We start from the raw sequence: 21,698 nt of genomic DNA on the forward strand, positions 1-21,698 counted from the left end.
GGTCCACATGGCCGTGGGCCACATGGGAGCATGCCAGAAGGCCATGTGTGAGCTAAGAGCCAAGCACGTCAAGAGGAACCAAGAGCATAAGAGAGACAGAGCTTCTTTGTTGAGGAGATTAGATATCCCAAATTTCCACAGGCTTGCAGTGGCCACACCCACTCTGGGCACCACCTCTGCTCCAGGTATGATGGACAAGCAAGTACTTTCTCTATGTCATCTCAACTTTACTGGGCATGTGTCTCTCTTCTCTAGGTGGTTCTCTCCCCAAGTGTAATGTCTTCCCTTTGCTCCTTTTCTATTATTAATAACTAGTTAATTAGAATGGTATCATTAGGAGCCTATGATGTATAGCATCTGTCAGAAGTACAGGTAAACCTGGGTGTGTGCTGGGGGGAAGTCTTGTAGGACTAAGCGCTTAACCTGTGGAATCTGAGTCTGTCCTCAGGTAGGTAGGTAGATGGTGTCAAAATTGAGTTGAATTCTCAGACACTCAGCTGGCGCCCAGGAATTGTTTGTTGGTGATGTGTTCAACCCCTTCCCAGCTTCCAAGTTGAAATTGCGTTCAGGAACCTAAAAGACAGTCTCTCATCCCTTTTTCCTTCTGACTTCCATGAAGCAATCATGATTCTGAATTTGGTATTCATCATTAGAATATGTGTGATTGTATGTGCAATATGCCATTACCATCTGTCTTGGTATTTGTGTGCATGTGTGAGTATTCACCGGCAATACCAGTACATGGTATTATTCTACTTGTTTTAAAGTAATATATGGTAAGGGTCATTTTATATCTTAATTATTCCCTCAACATTATGGTTTTCAGATTATCCATGTTGATACACATAGTGTTAGCGTCTGCGAGATCATTCATGTCAATTGCTGTATAGCATTCCTTTATACTCTATCTATCTCACAGTTCCCTTGCTCCTTATCTTCATGAATGGCATTTAGTTTTCCATTTTCACTCTTACAGAAATAGTGCAGTAACATTTTTGTACCATTTTTTTTCCGTTGGCATTCTAGGGAGTTACTCCAGGGTTTGTTTATATTAGGAAGTGTAACTTCTGGGCCAGAAACAATAAATGTTATGTCATTGTGATTAAGAGCAAGGCACTGAGCCAGACTGCCTGGGTTTGAATCCCTGTTTTTCCACTTGCTACCTTCCACAGGAAACAGTGAGCACCAGCTATTTGCAGCTCTTCGCATGAGCATGCATGCCCTACCTCAACCCTCGCATCAAGCACTGGGCTTAAGTCTCTTTGGCTGAGGCACATCCTGCTGGAACCAAGTCCCAGCTGCCACTGCCTACTCTCATAGCCAGAACACAGCAGGCATATGGTTTCCCACCCAATCACTACTTGCATTTTTGCACCATTTCTGGTCCATGGAGAGGTTCATTTTCAAGCCTGCATATATTTTTTAGTTTTCCTTTTTAATATTTTATTTACCATCACTATGTGTTTGGAGTGGAGGGAATATATCAAAACATGAACTTATTGTCACCCTAACAGAAGTTTATAATACCTCCACAACCTTTTAAAATAAGCACAAATCTTAGAATCACCTCATCATAGATTTTTGGAGTTGGAAGGGATTTTCAAGATAATGAAAGCCAATAACCTTGTTTTATAGGTGAAGGAATTGTGGTCTCAGGAAAGTAAGTACTTTCCCAATGTCTTATCTCTAGTTAATGGTGGAGGCAGGACCAAAACCAAAGCTCACATGTTCCTTCAACTATCCTTTCGCCACTATCTTCACTATCATAGTTTTCTCTATATTTGCATGTAACATTTTTTTTATTCTTAATGGAACTCAAAAAATAAATTAGAATTTAAGAATTTAGAAAAATGACATCGCATTTTTAACCTGATAGAACATGTTTTCTTTTTAAAAAACATCAAGGTAAAAATAAGAGTACGGTACTCACCGCATTGAACTGAATATATTTTCAGTCGAAGGCACTATGTCTTCTGACTCTGTGGATTCCTGCTGCATTTGGTTTCCTTGACTCTTTGAAACTTATCAGGATGGGCCCATCAATAATGGTGCTGATACTTCCAGCCTCTGACTGCATTGGGTCTGAAAATGAACTGTGATGAATGGACGTGGCCTGTGTGGACAGTGATAGCCTATATTTCTGCTGTCATGTAGAAATGGCAGGTAGTTTAATTTCGGGGGAAACATTCCTAAGAAAGAGCAAATATTCCTTCTAATTAGGATTTCTTGAGTTTTTTTTAGGCTATGACTTTCGAATCTGGTATATTTGTTAAAGCCTTTGGAATTGTTTTATTCTATTTCTAGATCTTTTAGCTGTGCCTAAGCATCCGTATGCTGCTATGGAGAACTGGGGACTCAGTATTTTTGTGGAACAGAGAATACTGCTGGATCCCAGTGTGTCATCTATTTCTTATTTGCTGGATGTCACCATGGTCATTGTTCATGAGATATGTCACCAGGTATGAGAAAAAGGATCAGGTGTAAGTATCACTGCCCATTATTGAGAATATAGAATGATTTCAGATACTTCGATTAGGACCTAAGATGTTATCCTCCCAATTAAGCTTTAATTATAGAGAGAGCACGGTGCAGTTCCTTCTAGAAGATATGTCGCTTTTCTCAGGTGACAGCATAAACAAAAGCAAACACACTGATCACAGTGAATAAGCAACTGTCGTTCAGCTTGGTGGCAGCGTGGGATGGCACTGCCTCTTTTGAGACCCAAACCAGTCACTACTCCTTGTCAACCTCGCTTTTTTTCTTGTGATTATTGGTGTGCATATATGGTAAGTGCAGTGAGGGCGATGATTTATTGCATTGCAGCAAGATGCGGCTGAGTTTTGTGTACGTGTCAAAATTTGCTTTTGCTGAAATCAATTTGTTACTCCCGTTTTCCCATCACACAGACACTTCAGAAGTCTCTCACTAACTCCACCAGAGACTCTTTGTTCTCCAATGATTGAGATTTTTTTTTGTCCGGGCATGTGTGGAAATTCATATGGAAATTAGCCAACTTTGTAGTGAAGCTAAGATAAAATTAATTTCATTTTGATTTTGTGCTCTTTCTTACAATGAGTGGGAAGTACTACAGAGGTTTTGCAATGCTTATTTAAATCTTGATTCTAGTGAGAGAGTAAAAAACCCTGAAAATAAACATTCACGCTCATAGAAAGCAATACCGGTCCCGGTTACCAGTAACTACGAATAATTCTTAAGTGAAAACACCAGAAATGTCACACCTATGACTTCAGCTTTTTAGAAACCCCAAACCCTTTTTAAAAAGCTAGCCAAGCTTAAGAAAGAGTGATATGAAAAATGCTGTCAGTTAAAGAAAGTGAACTGCTAAATGCTAGTACATGGATACTGACTTAATGATAAATGGGTCCAGGCCACATGGCCACTTACCTAAATGTCAGCCTTCTGCAGTGAGCCTGTAGGACGTCTGTACCTGTCACGCTGGGCAGGTTGGACATGTGTTCCCTGCCTCAGAGACTGAAAGGAATCCGTGGCAGAGATAACCAGGTCTCCTCTGCTGCACTAATGAGAAGGGTTTCCAGCTCAAAATACACTTTTTTGAAACAGAAGCAGTTTTCTTTCTGGACATTCCTCGACACAAGTTACTAGTACAGTTCTGTCAAAATAAGGGCACATTGGTAAGGTCATCATTGTTCCTAGGACTGATTTAATTTGTTCTTTATTCTGAGTTATTTTCTTGTTATAGCTTGGTAGTTAGTGCCAGGCTACTTAGTAGGAAGGAATGTACCAGTTGCTGGGAGAAATATATAACAATTTTCACTATCATTACCAAGTTATTTTCTACATTCCCCTCTCTTCCCACCATTTGTTGTAATTGTTTTTCTTTTATATCATAAGATTGGTGTTTATTGAAGGAATAATATATGTCAAGTACTCAGCACAGAACCTGATGGGTAGTAAGTGCTTAAGAAATCCTAGTAAGTGATTATTATCTCCAAACGAGTCACAGCAAAACATCACAGAAACACATAAATATGAGCATTCTCCCCACGCAGGGCAGATGTGCAGGGCCTGCCTGCAGCTATTAATCTGCTCTGCCCACACAGGCTGCCTGTGAAAGGTGCCCAGGGAGCGGGCGGGCTCGCCTGTGGCTCCTCTCCATGCACAGGGAGCTGAGGGAAGAGCTTCACTCAGAGGCGCCAAGCTTCCGGGTCCAGTTGGCGCTCATTCAAAACCTTCTTCTGATGTCAGTCAGGGCAAAGGGCATCATGGAACAAACTTGTTCGCCTTCATCACAGGCTCGCAGTTCACCTTTGTCACCAGGGTCTCTTCTTCAGACCAGTCTGCCCCTCCCCTAGTGAGGTCACTCTCCAGCCTCCCTGACAAGCCCCAGACCCTGCCGCTCTGACTTCCCAATCAAGAATCTGTCATCTCAACCATGGCACTTAGGAGCTGCCAGTTTCTTAACTCTTCTGTGCCTCCGTGTCCTGTGTAAAATGGGCCGGGAATAGTATTTCCACTTTAGGATTATTGAGAGGACTCAAGAAGTTTTCCCAAGAAAAGCGCTTAGAATACTGGTAGTCGTGTAGCACATGCTCAATAAAACAACTGTTATTACTATGATTTGCCTCCACTGCTGCTGAAGCAAACTCCCTGTAGCTTCATCTTATTTTCTGAATGTTTCCTTCCCTCCAGCCTATGAGGTGGACCTGACTGGCCTGAGACTTCTCCCTCACTTTTTGTGTATCTGAGGGTCTGGATGGAGGAAGAGTAAATACTATCTTGCCTTTATTCTCTTTTGCCATTTCCAAAGAACTATTCTCTCTATTAAAAAACCTCCAGCCCCTCTGAAGTTCTTGTTCTAACCATTTCCCCCACTTTCTGTCTTGCTCTTGTACCTGCTATTCCTCAGATTAATACAGATCGCATGCCTCCTCTGCTTAGAACTCCTCTGTGACACATTGTCACAATCCTAAGGCAGGCTTTCAATTTAAAGCAGAAACATGCATTTTGATCGTGAATACAAATATTTTCAATGCCATTATGCTGTGGTAATCAACATATTCAGAGTTTCCTCTTATTTGTATTTAAGTTTAGAGATCTTGTGTGATACTTTATTTTTTGTCAATTAATATTATTTATTTTTAAATTTTATTTTTGACACTATTACAGATATCCCCATCCCCCCTCCCCCACTCCTGCCCTCCTTTTCCCACCTCCATCCAGCCCCCGCCCCTCCTCCCTCTGGCCATCACCACCCATTGTCTGTGTCTATGGCAGCCAGGGCAAACTACAGCCTGCGGGCTGGATCCGGCCCATTTGAAATGAATAAAACTAAAAAAAAAAAAAAAAGACCGTACCCTTTTATGTAATGATGTTTACTTTGAATTTATATTAGTTCACACAAACACTCCACCCATGCTTTTGTTCCGGCCCTCCGGTCCCTGGTCTATGGGCTATGCATATGTTCTTTGGCTAATCGCTTCACCTTCTTTCATCCGGTCCCCTCCCACATCCCTCCCCTTTGCCAGCTGTCAATCTGTTCCATGCATCCATGTCTCTGATTCTATATTGTTTGCCAGTTTATTTTGTTCATTAGTTTTAATATTGAAATGCCCAGTCACCGAGCCCTTTACCATAGCTCCTGAAGCTGTCTGTACATGATTTGATACTTGTCCACCATTTCCTCCTATTTCTTAAATAACTCATTCCCACTTAGAGGTTCACATTCAGGGTTGCTTAGATCTGTATAGCATCCTATTGCCCAAGGCTTTCTCATAGCTGTCTCCTTCCTATCATTAAAGTCTGGGCTGAAATGTCACCTGCTTAGAAAGTTCTTGCTTTTACAATCTAAGACAATGCCTCCCCCATTCCTATCACACTTTATTAGGATTTGAGATTATGTTGGTCATTTGCTTACTTATTTTTTATTTTCTAGCTCACCTCGTTGCCCCTGCCACCACAATAAAGTGTCAGCTGCATGATCAAATTCATCACTGAATCTCGTCTTTAGGATGGCTCCTGGAATATAATGTATTTTTTCTTTAATGAAAAAGAATTCTTTTAAACTTTTGCTGAACTTAAACAATGGCTTCAGAGTAAGGCATCATGAGCTAGTCATGATGCCTTTTTTTTTTTTTTTTTTTTTTGAAAGGATCTTAGCTATTTCTTTGGCCCAACCCCTCATTATAGAACCTTGGAGAGAGTCAGGTGAGGTCATCTTAAAAGCCCTTTGCCCCTTCAGTCAGCTGCTGTTTTCTCTGAATTGCTTCTGCCTTTGGAAGGCGATGCTTCAGTACTTCTGTGATGTCGCTCACTGCCTCCCGAGGAAGTATTTGCCATCCTTGGCCATCTCAGTCTGTCGGAGGGTCTCCCGCATCTATCAATCCTAATTTTCATCCATTAGTCTTGGTTTGTTCCTTGTAGGACCATAAGACACAAGATTTTCCCTCTTCTACATTCTAGGTCTTCAAATATTTGAAGATAGCCGTGACCAGTTTTTCCCTCCTGAGTCCTTTCTTAAAGTTTAAATTTGTGTGTGTGTGTGTTCTTTGAGTATTTTATTTTTGTTCTTCTCTGAATGCGTTTATATAAAAAAAAAATCTAGTGTTATCCAAGTAGTCAAATAAATCAATAGTCTTACCACAACACATTTCAAGATCCCCAAATCAATTGAAGAATGAATTCCAGTTATGATAATCATAGTTGAATACATTTCATTTTAAGTATAGATTTGATTTTATCTGATACCCATTCATTTTGCCAATGCAGTGGTTTGGTGACCTCGTGACTCCTGTGTGGTGGGAAGATGTGTGGCTGAAGGAAGGTTTTGCTCACTACTTTGAATTTGTTGGTACAGACTACCTCTACCCTGGCTGGAACATGGTAAGTTACTTTTCTTTAATTGTTTACAACTCCCAGTGAAAGATAGCTGCTGTACTGGGCTTTTTTTTTTCCCTTAAATCATTAAAGGTAACTTAAATTAGTTACTGATACATGGAAGAAATTAGATGTCTAATCAAGATGCCCAATAATAACCAAAATTTTAAATTTTTATTTTGTAATTTTAAATTTGTAATTTTTTACATTAAAATAGTATTCCCAAAGAGTTATCTCTTAATTATTCAAACTACACAGAATTTTGTTGATTATATGTTGATTTCAAAATGCTACAACTTTTCTAAATATAAATGTTTAGGTTTATTGCAGTATTTTATGACAAAGACAAACTATCCTTTAAACCAACAATGTAACAGTAATTAATAAGTAATATTTTAAGTGTATAAAACATTTCAATATATAGAAAAATGAGGACTTAATATGTTTTCAATGTGATGAAACACAGAAATAGGCTAAAGTTGTTGATGTATTACTGTTGTAGATGTACTTTAGGAATAAATGAATTAATAAAAGGTGATTAAGTTTATGAAAAGTTGTGCACATTACACCCCACTCTAGGAACATACCTGCATATTGTGAACCTGAAGTGGGATTCATTGTCCCTTAAGCAGTGAGCACTCTAGGGGAAAAAAAAAAGTGGAGAGAGGGTGTGATTTTTATATATCTTTCAATGTAAACTATTCATTTTCTGTAAGCTTCCATTAATCATTAGTGACTATGTTATTATTAAATGGAACCAAGAGTGTATGTTGTTTTGGAACTCAAATTTTGTGAGTGTTTGTAAAAGTTGCAGAAGGTCATATTTTACCTATGAAATAGCATAGGTGATAATATACAGGGGTGGGAAAAAGTTGGTCTGCAGTTGTGAGTAGGTGAAACACAGAGCTTACTGTTGTATTATTATTTACTCTTGTATTATATATTTTTCCATATGAACAACTGCAATCCTACTTTTGTCCATCCCTGTGTATTTATTTTATACTAGAGGCCGGGTGCACAAAAATTTATTTTATACTAGAGGCCTGGTACACCCTCTGGGTGTCCTGAAGGGATTATGCCAAAACTTACCTTAGCCCAACACAGCCTGCAGCTCATCCCAGCCCCACTGTGCCTGCCACAGGCTCGTGCCCAAATAGTGCCAATCTGGAGAGGCTTGTGCTGCCATAGCAGTGCTCACCAGCCATGAGCACTGCTTCTGGCGACCTCCCGAGGGGAGTGGCCTGTGGGATTGGGCTGAAACTGCTCTGTGACATCCCCCGAGGGGTCCTGGATTGCAAGAGGGTATAAGCCAGGCTGAGGGACCCCACTGATGCACGATTGGGCTGGGGAGGGACCATGGGAGGGCTCCAGGGCATGTCTGGCCCATCTCGCTCAGTCCCCATTGGCCGACCCCAGCAGCAAGCTAACCTACCAGTTGGAGCACCTGCCCCCTGGTGGTCAGTACATGTCATAGCGACTGGTCAACAGTTGACTGTCTGTCCCCTGGGGGTCAGTGCATGTCATAGTGAGCGGTTGAGCAGCCTTAGCATATCATTAGCATATTACGCTTTGATTGGTTGTTTGGTTGTTCTGCCATTCAGTCTATTTCCATATTACCCTTTTATTATATAGGATCACTCTTTTTGATGTGTAAATTATTTATAATAAGTGACTTTCTAATTATCTGTCATGATTACAAGCATGATTTGAAGAATATGTAAATCAAGGTGAAATATGAAGATGTCTGTAAGTCATGATATAACTTCTCTACCATAAATTCAACCAGGTCTGCTGAGTAAAGCATGTGATCTGACATATCTCACAGAAAAAAAATGGTACAATGGTATATACAATAATGATATGTTTTAATTAGCTTCATGCAGTTTTCTCCATATTTTATAAAGGCAACATGGTTTATTTGTACAAACTATGAGATAATTTTACTGAGCCTTATGTATCTAGGTATGTATGTATATGTGATATAGTTTTAAAAATCTTAATTGAACTCTTGTATCATGGTTTTAAATTAATTTAAAATGCCTCTAAAGAACTTCAAAGAAAAATCACCAATACTATGTAATATGAATTATTTAAGTATCCTTTCACAAATGTAAAATTGAAACTTAATGTATAAAGATATTTAAACATTTCCAAAAGTATCTTTTGGTTTTAGATGACTTTCTGCCAACTTTCTTTAAAATTTAATTTTCATTATGCTGTGGATTATTACTGAGTTATAATTTCATTGTGCTTTAATATTAAAACATGTACTTATTACAAATGACATGTTATGCGTATAGGTAAGCTCCCCCCCTCCCCTGCCCATACAGCTACCTATGATAAAATCCTTCCTATTAATCATTATGAAAAATACCCCTTGGATTAAAAAGTCATCAGAAGAATTATACATGGCATAAAAACTGACAGCTTTTATTGGTTTCATCATAGCAATATATCTTAAGTTCCTATGTCCTTAGACTGGATTTTTTCTTTGAATAATTTTTTAATATTCCTTCATATTTTTTTATTGATTTAAGAGAGGAAGGGAGAGGCAGAGAGAGATAGAAACATCAATAATGAGAGAGAATCATTGATTGGCTGCCTCCTGCACATCCCCTATTGGGGATTGAGCCCTCAACCAGGGCATGTGCCCTTGACCAGAATCGAACCTGGGACCCTCCTGTCTGCAGGTCAACGCTCTATCCACTAAGCCAAACCGGCTAGAGCTCCTTTATCATTTTTATCAGTTAAGTTATATATGTAGGCCTTCTGGAGAACATTTTTGTAAGCAGTATTGAAAACTTTGTTCTTTTTTTAAAGATATATGTTTTTATTGAGTTCAGAAAAGAAGGGAAAGGGAGAGAGATAGAGAATCAATGATGAATGAGAATCATTGATCGGCTGCCTCCTGCACGCCCCACACTGGGGATTGAGCCAGCAACATGGGTATGTGCCATAACTGGGAATTGGACTGTGATCTCCTGTTTCATAGGTTGATGCCCAACTACTGAGCCATTCTGGCTGGGTTCAGACTTTGTTTCTTAATAGACTATAGAGTATGAACTGGAAGTATAAAAATCATGGGGTGGTAAAATATAAGATTTTATTTTTTGTAAATCTAAATTTTGTAATTAAGAAATGGCAATTAATGATGACACAAGTCCAGTGACACAGAAGGGTCACCCTATCAAACTAAGAAATGGAAGATTAAACTTCACCACAATTAATTAGGCAATGGGGAGGAGGAACAGGTCTTCTTATGATGCCTATTTATGTTCAATTATAAAGATTACACATACTTCTGATCTTTGATTGTGTTTTAGTAGCTTTCTTTATTTAGTTTGTAGAATACCTCAATAGACTCAATTTAAAAAGCCTATAAGCTGAAACTCTTAAATAAATTGCTCCTCCATATATCATTAAATCTTCTTTGCAAAATAAAATTTTAAGAATAAGTTAGCAATATAAATAAAAGAGGATTCTGAGTGACTTTAAGGCTGTGCCAGCACTATTTTTCATATTGGCATCAGCAAAAGAGTGAAAGAAATACTGGGAAGAGCGAGAGTGATGGCGTGTCAGCAGTGACTAATACTGTTGTGATATGCACAAAAGCTTTCCTAGGCAGGCATGACTTGTGCTTCGCTAGAGCTAAGCCTAAAACAGGGAAACCAGAAGCCAGGCTCATGCTAGGAGTAGAGAAATACAGGAGGCTGACCTCTTTTGCTTCTAATCTCAAAAACGGTACTTTTATCATTTTTAGACACCAAGGCTCAAGTACTGAAATCCAATTTAAATTTGCTAGGGAGATTACTATGAAAATCTACTTTCAGTGGAATAGCGATATAGAAGCCCAGAATTACATGGTATTGTGTAGGAAGCTCTTGTACTGATTTAGGCCTGTATACTTGTTTATGCTGCTTAACTATTAGTAAAATCTTAGGTTCTGTGCATGTGTGTGTGTGCTTTTAAAGCCAGTTTCTGATGCAGAAGTAAGCCATTTTTACTTTAGGAACACTACATGGAATAAAAACTATGATGATAGTTTTGTTTCCCAACAAAAAACAAAGTTTACCATTTTATAGCTATGGGCCTTTACAAGTAGTATGATGTAAGGTCAGGGGAATGGATTGGAAAGAAGATATTCAAATTCTAGGTAAGGCACTTCTCTGACTCATCATTTGAAAAATGGAGCAATCATACTGGCTTAGCAAGCTCATATAATTTTTGGGAAGATAAAATAACTTGCTAGGTCTTTGAAATGTATGAACCAGTACACGAGTGTGAGCAGGGATGGTGACCTGGAAAATGAATGCTCCATTAGAAAGGTGCATTGATTTTATGTATAGATGCCCTAATATTTCCAACCCCAGTAGCCTATTTTGACACTCTAGATTTATAACAATTACATATAGATTACAAAATAATTACTATAATCTTTGTATCTACACTCAGTCTCATCGAATCAATTCTTATCTATATGGGCAATGTAGACTATTCTATAAGAACAGTGGCCTTGTATAATGTTTCATTAATCAAACAGTGTCAAGATCATCAGAAGCAATTCTTCAGCTCAAGGGTAAGGATATATTTCATGGGGCAAGAAGTCCTTTTGCTTGATGTTATTTTATCAAAGTTGGCTGTTAGTGACAACATTATTGGATGGATCAAGTTGCAGTATGTTATTGATGGCAGTCATAGTCAATATTACTGTGTTTGCTCAAAAAGAAGAAAAGGAGACTCATGAAACAGTTACTACACTTTAATAATTCTTGATCATGTTAAATGGAAAACGTGTATGATAAAGTTTTAATACAGGAAAAGGACATATACTAAAATGACCCTATACAGAACTCCTTACTTATATACCTGGTGCTGATGCAGGCAAACTCATATCCCCTGTTCATATTGCTTAGGTTTTCATTATAATTTGTAGGTGTGTTCTTTGGTTTCCTGAATATAGTATTGTAAGGATGTTCTGCTATAATGAGAATGACTAAACATTACTGTATGTTCTTTTATTAAATGAATTGGGATGATATGGAGCTTCATACAGCAGTAACTTTATATACTGATAAAGTCTGCAGACTGGGAATTTTTCCTAAATTTTCATGAGGACACATACGTGGACATAAAGATAACTATTAACTGAGAATCATGCAACTAAACTTGATCATGCTAAATACTAGGGATATCTTAAAGTGCATTGCCCCAAACCTTGATAAATGTTCTCAATTTTCTCTATCATGGGCAAATAGAAAAAACAAATTCAGTATCATTTTAATATGCTCCAACAAAAATTACCTGCAAAATGTAATAGGCATTGCAATAAATTTATCTTTACTTTTAAAATTATTTCATTTTTTTCAAAGAAAGTTGAGAAAATTATTGTGAATTGAAATAGGAACAGTAGTTTCCCCCTATCTGAGGGGAAGATGTTCCAAAATCCCCAGTGGATGCCTGAAACAGTGGATACTACCAAACCCTATATAGACTATGTTTTTCTATGTACATATACATACCTGTGATAAAGTTAAATTTATAAATGAGACACAGTGAGATATTAACAATCATACTATTCATAAAATAGAACAATTATAACAATATCTATATATATAAAAGGTTAATATGCAAAGTGTCTTCTCGGGAGTTTGACCGGGAGACCAGGAGCTGATCGCTTGCTGTGATGTGTACTGACCACCAGGGGATGGCGTGAAATGAAGGAAGGCCCCGCTAGTAGCTGGCAGCAGGGAAGGATGGCCCTGGCCAGCAGCTGGAAGGCCCCAATCGGCCCTGATTGCCAGCCAGGCCTAGGGACCCTACCTGTGCATGAATTTCATGCACCGGGACTCTAGTACTGTAATAAAGTATGTGAATATGGTCTCTATTTCTCCCTTTCTTCTCTCTCTCTCTCTCTCTCTCTCTCTCTCTCTCTCTCTCTCTCTCTCTCTCTCTCTCTCTCCCTCTCTCTCTCCTATCTGATAACTGAGATAGCTACTAAGTGACTGACAGATGGGTGGTGTATACAGTGTGGATACAGTGGACAGGAGAATAATTCATGTGTTGGGTAGGATGGAATGGGACAGCGTGAGATTTCATTATGTTACTTAGAGAAACATGCAATTTAAGACTTGGGAATTGCCTATTTCTGGAACTTTCTTTTTAATATTTTCTGACCTTTTTGACTGGGAGTGGTTGACTGCAGGTAACTGAAATCATGGCAAAATGAAACTGTAGATAAAAGGGGATACTGTATAGGGCTAATTGAGTTCAATGTTTGTTTTTGCTTACAGTTTAAATGTAAAGATGCACTGCTTAATCATTCTAAATAAAAATGAACACTAGTATTCAGAAAAGTGGAGAGAAAAATCTTGGTTTTAGTAAATATTTTACTTGTTAAGCTGTTCTTTTATCAAGTCCACCTTTGATTTAATGTCTACAAGAAAAAAGTGCTTTCATTTACTTTTCAATTAGTTAATATATGTTTCAATAATAGTTGGTATATTAGTACTATTGCTTATAATTCATCAATATCAAGATATATTTTCCCAGTTGATAAATGGGGCCAGAGAAAGACTGTTTGGGAATTAAATATTTATTTTAGACTCTTACCCTATAAATACTAAATACTGAAGAAATTATTTATGTATATACATGATTTTTCATATAGTTGTGTTTTTTTATTATGATCAAAATCCACATATAACATTTTACTCCTAAGGTTTCAGTAAATTAAAAGGTGATCCAGTTGTTTTCAACTGGCCGGTTATATTTTATTCTCAAATGACTGACACATATTGAACATAAAAAATTTAAAGGCTTCTTATGGCCAGTCCCAAGAGTCTGTGGTCTTTTTGATCCTGTTCAGTAGCTTAAAAGTGACATTTACTTTGAAAGACTAGAAGGGAAGTAGAAGGAGTGCCTGCTTGGGTCTCCTGGGGGGTCACAGTTTTCAAAATGGGCATCTCTGTGCTTTCCCTCACCCTTCCCTTCTGCCCCCCCCACCCCCAGCCCAACACAACTTGTTTTTTCTGCTAAAAACATAGACTTAAGAGTAACTGGGGAGCTGTAGCCTTGTCTTCTGGGAGAAAGGGTTGCTTTTCCTTTAATGTTAGTGGTCAGAGTAGTTTTAGGCATTCGTAGAAAATAGGTCTTTAGGAAGACAAAGACTACACAGAGGAAGAGAGAGCTGGAATGAGGACAGCAGCTGATGCCATTAGAGGAAGGGGTTTTAGTTCAATAATTTACATAGCTGAAGTCTGAGTAACTGTGGGATGAGTTTTAATGTGCAAACACTCAATGCATCGAGGATTAGAATGACACTCAACGGTGTACAAATTACAGTTACCCGACAGAATCTTAGTGTTACTAAGTGGGCCATAGACTTGGATTCTAACTGATGGTGACTGAAGAGATATTACAAGTTTCTAGCAAGGGGTAACAGTTAAAACGGGAACTGTACCTGTTACACTAACGTTAAAATACCTCTCACTGTTGTAATAACAGATTGTGTTTACATTTTCTCTCTTTTGGGGACTAATTCTGCATTTAAAAAAATATCTCAGTGATATTCTGGTAGCTTCGTTAAGGCCATCTATTAGAAAGAAGAACGAATAAGGCTGGATAATCATTTGTTAATTGTTGAAGTACAATAATTGATTTAGAAGTTTTATAGCACGAATATATTTTGGAGGATAAAAATACTATTGAAGAATAGATACTGCATTCATAGTTTACTCTTGTAGTTCTTTTATAAAAATGAAGACTTTGGCTTCACAGCCCTTTGGGAAATGGAAGCTCTTGAAGAGTTTAAATGTTATCAAGGTGTGTTATGTCCCAGGAAATGTGAATCTGCTTCACTTGCTGTTTTAAATGGAATATTAGACTAGCTTTTATTAAAAAAGGTTAGAAAGGGAAAAAAACCCAAACATAATTCATTAGTTTTTATGTATTTCACAGATGTTTCTATATATTCACGTATGTGTCTGGGAGGTTTCTAAGTCACATTGCCTCATTTTTTTTTCTATATGATTTTTAAAAATTTCAAACAAAGCTGCAAATTCAAACTTCATGTATGTTCTTAAAAGATATATATATTTTTAAAACTCAAAGTAATTTAGTTCAGAAAGCTGTGAAGTGTTTTTTGGTTTGTATATTTTAAACTTAAAGATAAAAGATAAATGAGCATTCCCTTTGGGATAAAGTATTTTTTCCAAAAACTGTGTTCAGGTTTGCAAGATGTCAAGGTCTTTCTATATTTCTTTACAAATTTCAAAAGCAACCAATGCATTAACAGGATTAAACACTTTCTAAGAAAAGAAAAAAAAAAACACCTATTACTGAACTTGGAGCCTAACAATAATGCAAGGGCGTCCTTTTTCCTATCAATCACAAGTAAGAGCATTTTGAAAGCACAGATATTTAAACATTTTAAAATTGTCAGATATCACTTGATAAATAAAAAAATTGGTAAAGCCAAAAATTTTTAACAAATCGATGCATATTCTGTTAGACATCATTGGCAATAGCAGATCATACCACTATTTAGTCTGTCTCTTTTACCACCCCTGGTAAAAGTCTTTATTTTCCTACAGTATGTGAATGATTTAACATCTAATATAGCCTTTTCCCAAATATGTTAAAAATTTTTGCTTTGCAAAACCTCTAACATGAACACACCAAAAGTGAAAGCTGGGGACTAAGTGGGCAACCAGAGAATACTTTATTAATTTTTAAATTATTAATCACCCTTAAACAGGCAGCTATCTGTTTTAAAAGACATTAGAACACAGCTCATTTCTAAGCAAGGAGTGACTGTCTCAGTCCAGAGCACTTTATGGGACTTTTTCCCTCCTTTCATCAAGGTTACTTTAACACTATTCAGATGCTGCTAAACATAGCTGTCAAAAAAGTAGTTAAGTTCAAGGAATACACATAAAAAAATGCAAACGAGCTTCCTGTGAAGAGAAAGCCAGAGAGAGACAGAGAGAGATAGAGAGATAAAGGGGGGAGAGAGAGAGAGAGAGAGAGAGAGAGAGAGAGAGAGAGAAGATAATGTGAGGTTGATAACAATTTTGCCTCAATTACTCCAGTAACACTTGTAATAATAAAGACTTAAGCAACATTTACTGTGTGCCATTAAACACTTACATCCATTTATTCTCTGTTTTATTTTCATTGGAAAATACAGACTTTGATACTTTGATATCTGGCAACAAATGTATACTTTTATCAAGATAATGCTATTTGATGAACTGACTGTTTATATAATAAATACATGAGTTAAAGTACAAAATGTGTTATTTAATAAATTTCACTCATCAAGTTAATATTTTTGTTACAGTATTAGCCATTTGAATTAGTTTTTTCACAAATTAAAATGATATGAAATGAATTAACCACTTGGTAACCATGTTAATAAGTTCTGAGAGGTGATTAGCTTATCCTTGGAATCCTAGACCTGAATGCTATAAGGAAGTTTCCATTAGCCTTTGAGCAGAAATTTAATCTGTTTGAGATGATTATTCAATATGCATTTAAAAATACTCTGAATTACATTTTATCAATCATTTACATTTTATAGCACTTAATTAGCTTATTATTAGCGTGCCGGCAAAATAGAGATTCCTTGTGATGGATGTGAGAAACAAGTGTGTGAATATCAAAACAACTGCTAAATTTAATTTTATTGAAGTGTCTTATCAGCTAGTCAAAAATTTAAGCACAGAGATAGAAGAAAAAATTCCAACTGCCAAAGTAGAGGTAGGGTTATTGATAAGATGGAGAAACTGTTACCCTTCAGGAGCTTAAAATCTATGAAGAAGTTCCCAAAGTGATGTACAAGAGTGGGAATGAGTTCCTTATGTAACAAAGGACAGAACGTAGCTATCTCCCACTTAACCAGCGGTTCTCAACCTATGGGTCGCCAACCTGTGGGTCGCGACCCCTTTGGGGGTCAAACGACCCTTTCACAGGGGTCGCCTAAGACCATCGGAAAACACATATGTAATTACATATTGTTTTTGTGATTAATCACTATGCTTTAATTATGTTCAATTTGTAACAATGAAAATACATCCTGCATATCAGATATTTACATTACGATTCATAACAGTAGCAAAATGGCAGTTATGAAGTAGCAACGAAAAGAATTTTATGGTTGGGGGTCACCACAACATGAGGAACTGTATTAAAGGGTCGCGGGATTAGGAAGGTTGAGAACCACTGCACTAAACAATAGGCTTCCTCAAGCTAGGGATTGTTTATCTCACCATTATTTGTCAGCATTTTGCCCAGAACATAGCATCTATAAAGTGTTCAATAATAAAAGTCTGGCCAAAAGTTAAAAAAATTATGAAATGAAGGTCACCAGATCATTTGTGATAAATCAAAAGTTTCTCTGTCTATATTAGGAACTCATTTATTGAATTAAAAAGGATGTTGAAATTAAAAATATATGAAACTACATTGGATGAATGTTTGAAGAAAAATAGAGGGAAAGGAGTCAAGAAATTCTAAAAAAAATAAAGGGAAGCTAAATCATATGAGCATTTTTAAGAAGGCTATATGAATGCCCGTGGCATGCGGTGATTGTTCACAGAGATTTGGGGGGCTGCTAGAATTTGGAATGAGCTGTGTAATTAGACAGCCTGTTCAGAATTATTATTGTGTCTGACATTATTTGAAGTACATTTATGATTGTTTCTTAAGACCCTGGAATATCATAATTAATAAAAATGTGAGTGACTAATTGATGGTAACTATGCCAACGAATATTTCTATGCCTTGAAGCATCTTGAGTACGTCTGCAGAAGGTTCAGAATTTGGTTGTGTGAAATGCAGTGCATTTTGTGTTTAATCTTAACATTTTCCCTCAGCTGTGTTAGATCTTGGATAATATGAGACATGACACATTTAACTTGGATGTCCCTAACAAAACATAAGGCAGCTAAAGGATGTAGTCATTGAAGAGACTAACAGCTTGCCCACTCTCTCTGTGTTAGTCATGTTTGAGAGTATGGCAGTTCATAAAAACCTGTGCAGGGAGTTCTTTTGGGTTACAAGAGGCTTAAAAAAATCACCCAAGATTCTCTTATAGAAATATAATTGCTTTTTAGTTTGTGCATTGAATAAGTCATCTTAGAACATTTGTGGCTTGGCAGTGGGTGAAATGTGCCGATAGTAAAAGAAATAACTTACAGAACATGTTTCAGTTACTTACTGTAAACTGGTGTGAAATCACAGAGTAATATTATATCCCTAGGGATCTGCCTGGTTTATGGTGTTGATGTACCACTTTCTGTAAAAGTTTATGTAAATAAATACAGAGGTACTGACTTCATTGTAGTCATTAATGGTGACTATTTCAAAAAATATCTGTCAATGTGTACTGTATATATGTGCATTTACACAAGTTTGACTTTAATATAAATGGACTGCATTAATAAGCTTTACATGAAAATGATTAATGTCTTGCACATGTGCATTTTAAACATGAGATTTTGATATGTTAATTTTTAAAGTACATTATTTTATGGAAACAACATTTATTTTCACTAGTTCTTTAAGTTTATTTAATTTATCAGCATAATTTTGCTTTCTGTGAAATGCTAACAATTCAGCTAAATAATGACAATGTTCCATAGGTATAACCAGCTGATTTCCAACTGAGTAAAGATTAAAATATCTTTGGACATTTAAAAAATTTACAAAAGTAGGATGACAATAGAAAATTACAGAGTACAACTCTTTTGACATTTTAGGAGACTTGAAATCCAAATAATTCCTCATTTGTAAATATGACATTATGTAATATGTTTACAAAAGATGATAGTTGCAAAGTTACTGAGATGTAATACCTCCTAAAAAGACAACTGATGAATCTGTTCCCCAAGTGTGTTTGTATTTATTTGATTCTTGATTGTATTCCTCTGCTTAAACCTTTGTCATGATTTGAATAAGACATGAAGAATATCAGTAAAAAGCCAAATCATGCAATGGTGGGCAGCCTGTATCCCTTGTTCTAGCCTCATGTAAGCAAGGGCTTCAGATTAGTAATGATTCATGTGGCATTCTGTTTAACCTATGGCACTTTAAATGTCTTTGTCTTGTGGTAGTATAGAATTCCCAGAGAGGTAAAACATAAATTACATATATCTTATTTCTTCTCTTTGGATCAATTGAGGTTGAATCAGCATGGTCATAGACACTGAAAGCATTTTTTTCACCTATGCATTTACCTCTGCTGTCTACTTCCCTAGTACTTTGTTTATGCTGCTAATACTTCAGCTGTCAAATTGTATTATCTCCCCTATCATAATGGGAGTTACTTGAGGCAGGATTTATGTCCTGATTGTGTTTGATTCCCAGCCTCTAACACAATACACACACACACACACACACACACACACACACACACGCACACATACTAGTAGCCCGGTGCACGAAATTCATGCACATTAAAAGGGAATTAATTGCCCTAACCGGTTTTGCTCAGTGGATAGAGCATTGGCCCGCAGACTCAGGGGTCCCAGGTTCGATTCTGGTCAAGGGCATGTAGCTTGGTTGCGGGCACATCCCCAGTAGGGAGTGTGCAGGAGGCAACTGATCGATGTTTCTCTCTCATCGATGTTTCTAACTATCCCTCTCCCTTCCTCTCTGTAAAAAAATCAATAAAATATATTTTTTAATAAAGGGAATTAATTAGCAGAGATATTTTAATATAGCTATTTTCCCTTTCTCTATAATAGAAGTGTGTGAGATGAAAGGAAATTAGTAAAATGTATACAAAATAATATATAAATTTATTAATAAATAAACAGTAACAACAACAGAGGCATGATATAAAAATGACAAAAACATGATATGAAAACAACAAAAACTTGTTATAAAAACAACAGTGATGCAAACAATGACTCATAAAGTGATTCAACTTATTCTAATATCTCCCTGTACACCACATTAAGAGTGAAAACACTTTCAGAGTGCTTGACTAATTTCCCTTGTGATGAAGTACTTAGAACTTTAACTGTAACATCACATGCTCTTCAAACTCGAGAGAAAGCAACAAAAAACTGACCATGTGCAAAAATGGGTTCAGGTAGGAACATGCCTACTCTGTCTAGAGTTTGTTCTTGTGATTTATTAATAGTCATCACAAATGCTGGCATCACGGGAAACGGTCGTCGAATCAATTTAAATGGGAGGCCAGTGTCAGATGGGGACAAATTAATTCTTGGAATCAGAACAGCTTCTCCCTCTGCAGATCCTGTTAATACTTCAGCTTTGATAATGTTAGGTTGTAATCTTTTGATAATAAATCTGGTACCCTTACAAAGACCCCATTTACTATTGAGATTTCTCAATAGCATGATGATTGCACCCACTTTCAATTTTAATTTATGACACAGCATTCCCGAAGGAGTAATACTATTCAGAAATTCGATGGGGAAATTTTCCTTTGTTTCTTTGTTATGGGGTATGGCCACCACATTAGTAACAAAGAAACAGAATTAAAACTTTATTGTGGGGAGCCATTACAGTGTTTTGGACAGGTTCAAGCCTTGGACTGATGAGAGGGCACAGTCCTCTCATTGCCACATGCAAGTCCCAGCTTGGAGGGCAGGGCCCTCCCAGCATAATTATAGCCAACAGCTGTAGTTCCAAGCTTGAACCTATGGTCCGAACACGTGGCCCCACGTGCCTGAGTGATGTGGGCTTGATAGAGTTCAGGTGCATGTAGCTGAGTAGGATTGAAACCCAGGAGAATATTTGTAAACATCTTGGTCAGGCCCTTACGTTGCCTCGTAGCATCTGCTATAAACTAAAGGCATGGCTGTGGCGTGGTCGCTGTCTCTCAGAGAAGCAGCATCACACCAAGACCTGACTTTCATTCTCTTTTCTGTCTTTTCTAAGCCTTTCAGCTGCCCCATTCAGGTTCACCCTGTGCTGGCGCAGCACACTTTAGAAAGAGATGCCTCCACACTTCCAGGGCGGGTTCCTGCCTCAAACTCCGCCCTTACAGGAAACAATTCCAGGGAAACAGCTTGGGGGTAGCACAGCCGTTGCCAAGACAACCCTTGTAGGAGTGACTTCCTTAGGTTGGTCATGGCTGTTAGTCCCTATGTGAGGAACACCACCCATCGTTTTTATATAAGTAGATATATGAAGCAGTCAATAAACAAGTATGGAAGTAGATTACATTGTTTGAATATCTTTTATCAGACATTCTTACTGATTGACTTTAAAGATTAGAAAGTCCCTTTATCGTCATTCAAGATTATATTGTGATATTAAAAACTGGAATAAGACATTGCTTTACATAAACAAGTGAAAATATTTAAAAATGAAATATTTATATCTATTTGGATATATATATATGTATGTGTGTGTATCTACATATCTATATCTATATCTATATGTATATATCTATATCTATATCGATATCATCTATATCTATGTCTTTGTATATGATTGTCTATATCTATATTTAACTCATGCTTTTTGGAATTCTAAAGTAAATACCCTGTTTGATCACCATTGGTCATCCCCCAATTGACTAAATTTTTGAGAAATAATTGGTGCAATATTTTGTGATCACAAAGATAAGGCCCATGTTGTGTGCCACTTGTGCATAATTACACAGTATTGTCCTACTTTTGTTTCCAGTTGCTTCTCATTCTGGCTCACTTTTCACTATTCATAGTTATCTCTCTAAATGTAGGTCTGATGATGTCACTTCTTAATTCTAGCTTCCTCACTTGTCATAGAGGATCCTTGAGGATTTTATTCTTGTCTATCTGTCTCTGCTAATCATTAATCATTCACCTCATTATATCACCTTCTGC

At 37.1% G+C, this 21,698-nt stretch overlaps 1 protein-coding gene across 1 annotated transcript in view; it reads left to right on the forward strand.

The window, feature by feature from the left end:
* The window catches only part of TRHDE (thyrotropin releasing hormone degrading enzyme), a 394,910-nt gene that overhangs the window by 196,814 nt on the left and 176,398 nt on the right, over positions 1–21,698 (forward strand). The window contains exons 4-5 of the mRNA XM_059683656.1: positions 2,305–2,459; positions 6,748–6,861. Of these exons, the coding sequence (XP_059539639.1) occupies positions 2,305–2,459; positions 6,748–6,861 (269 nt within the window). The remainder of the gene's footprint in view (positions 1–2,304; positions 2,460–6,747; positions 6,862–21,698) is intronic.

The sequence above is a fragment of the Myotis daubentonii genome, chromosome 2, assembly GCF_963259705.1.
Source record: "Myotis daubentonii chromosome 2, mMyoDau2.1, whole genome shotgun sequence".
In the NCBI taxonomy this organism is placed as follows: Eukaryota; Metazoa; Chordata; class Mammalia; order Chiroptera; family Vespertilionidae; genus Myotis; species Myotis daubentonii.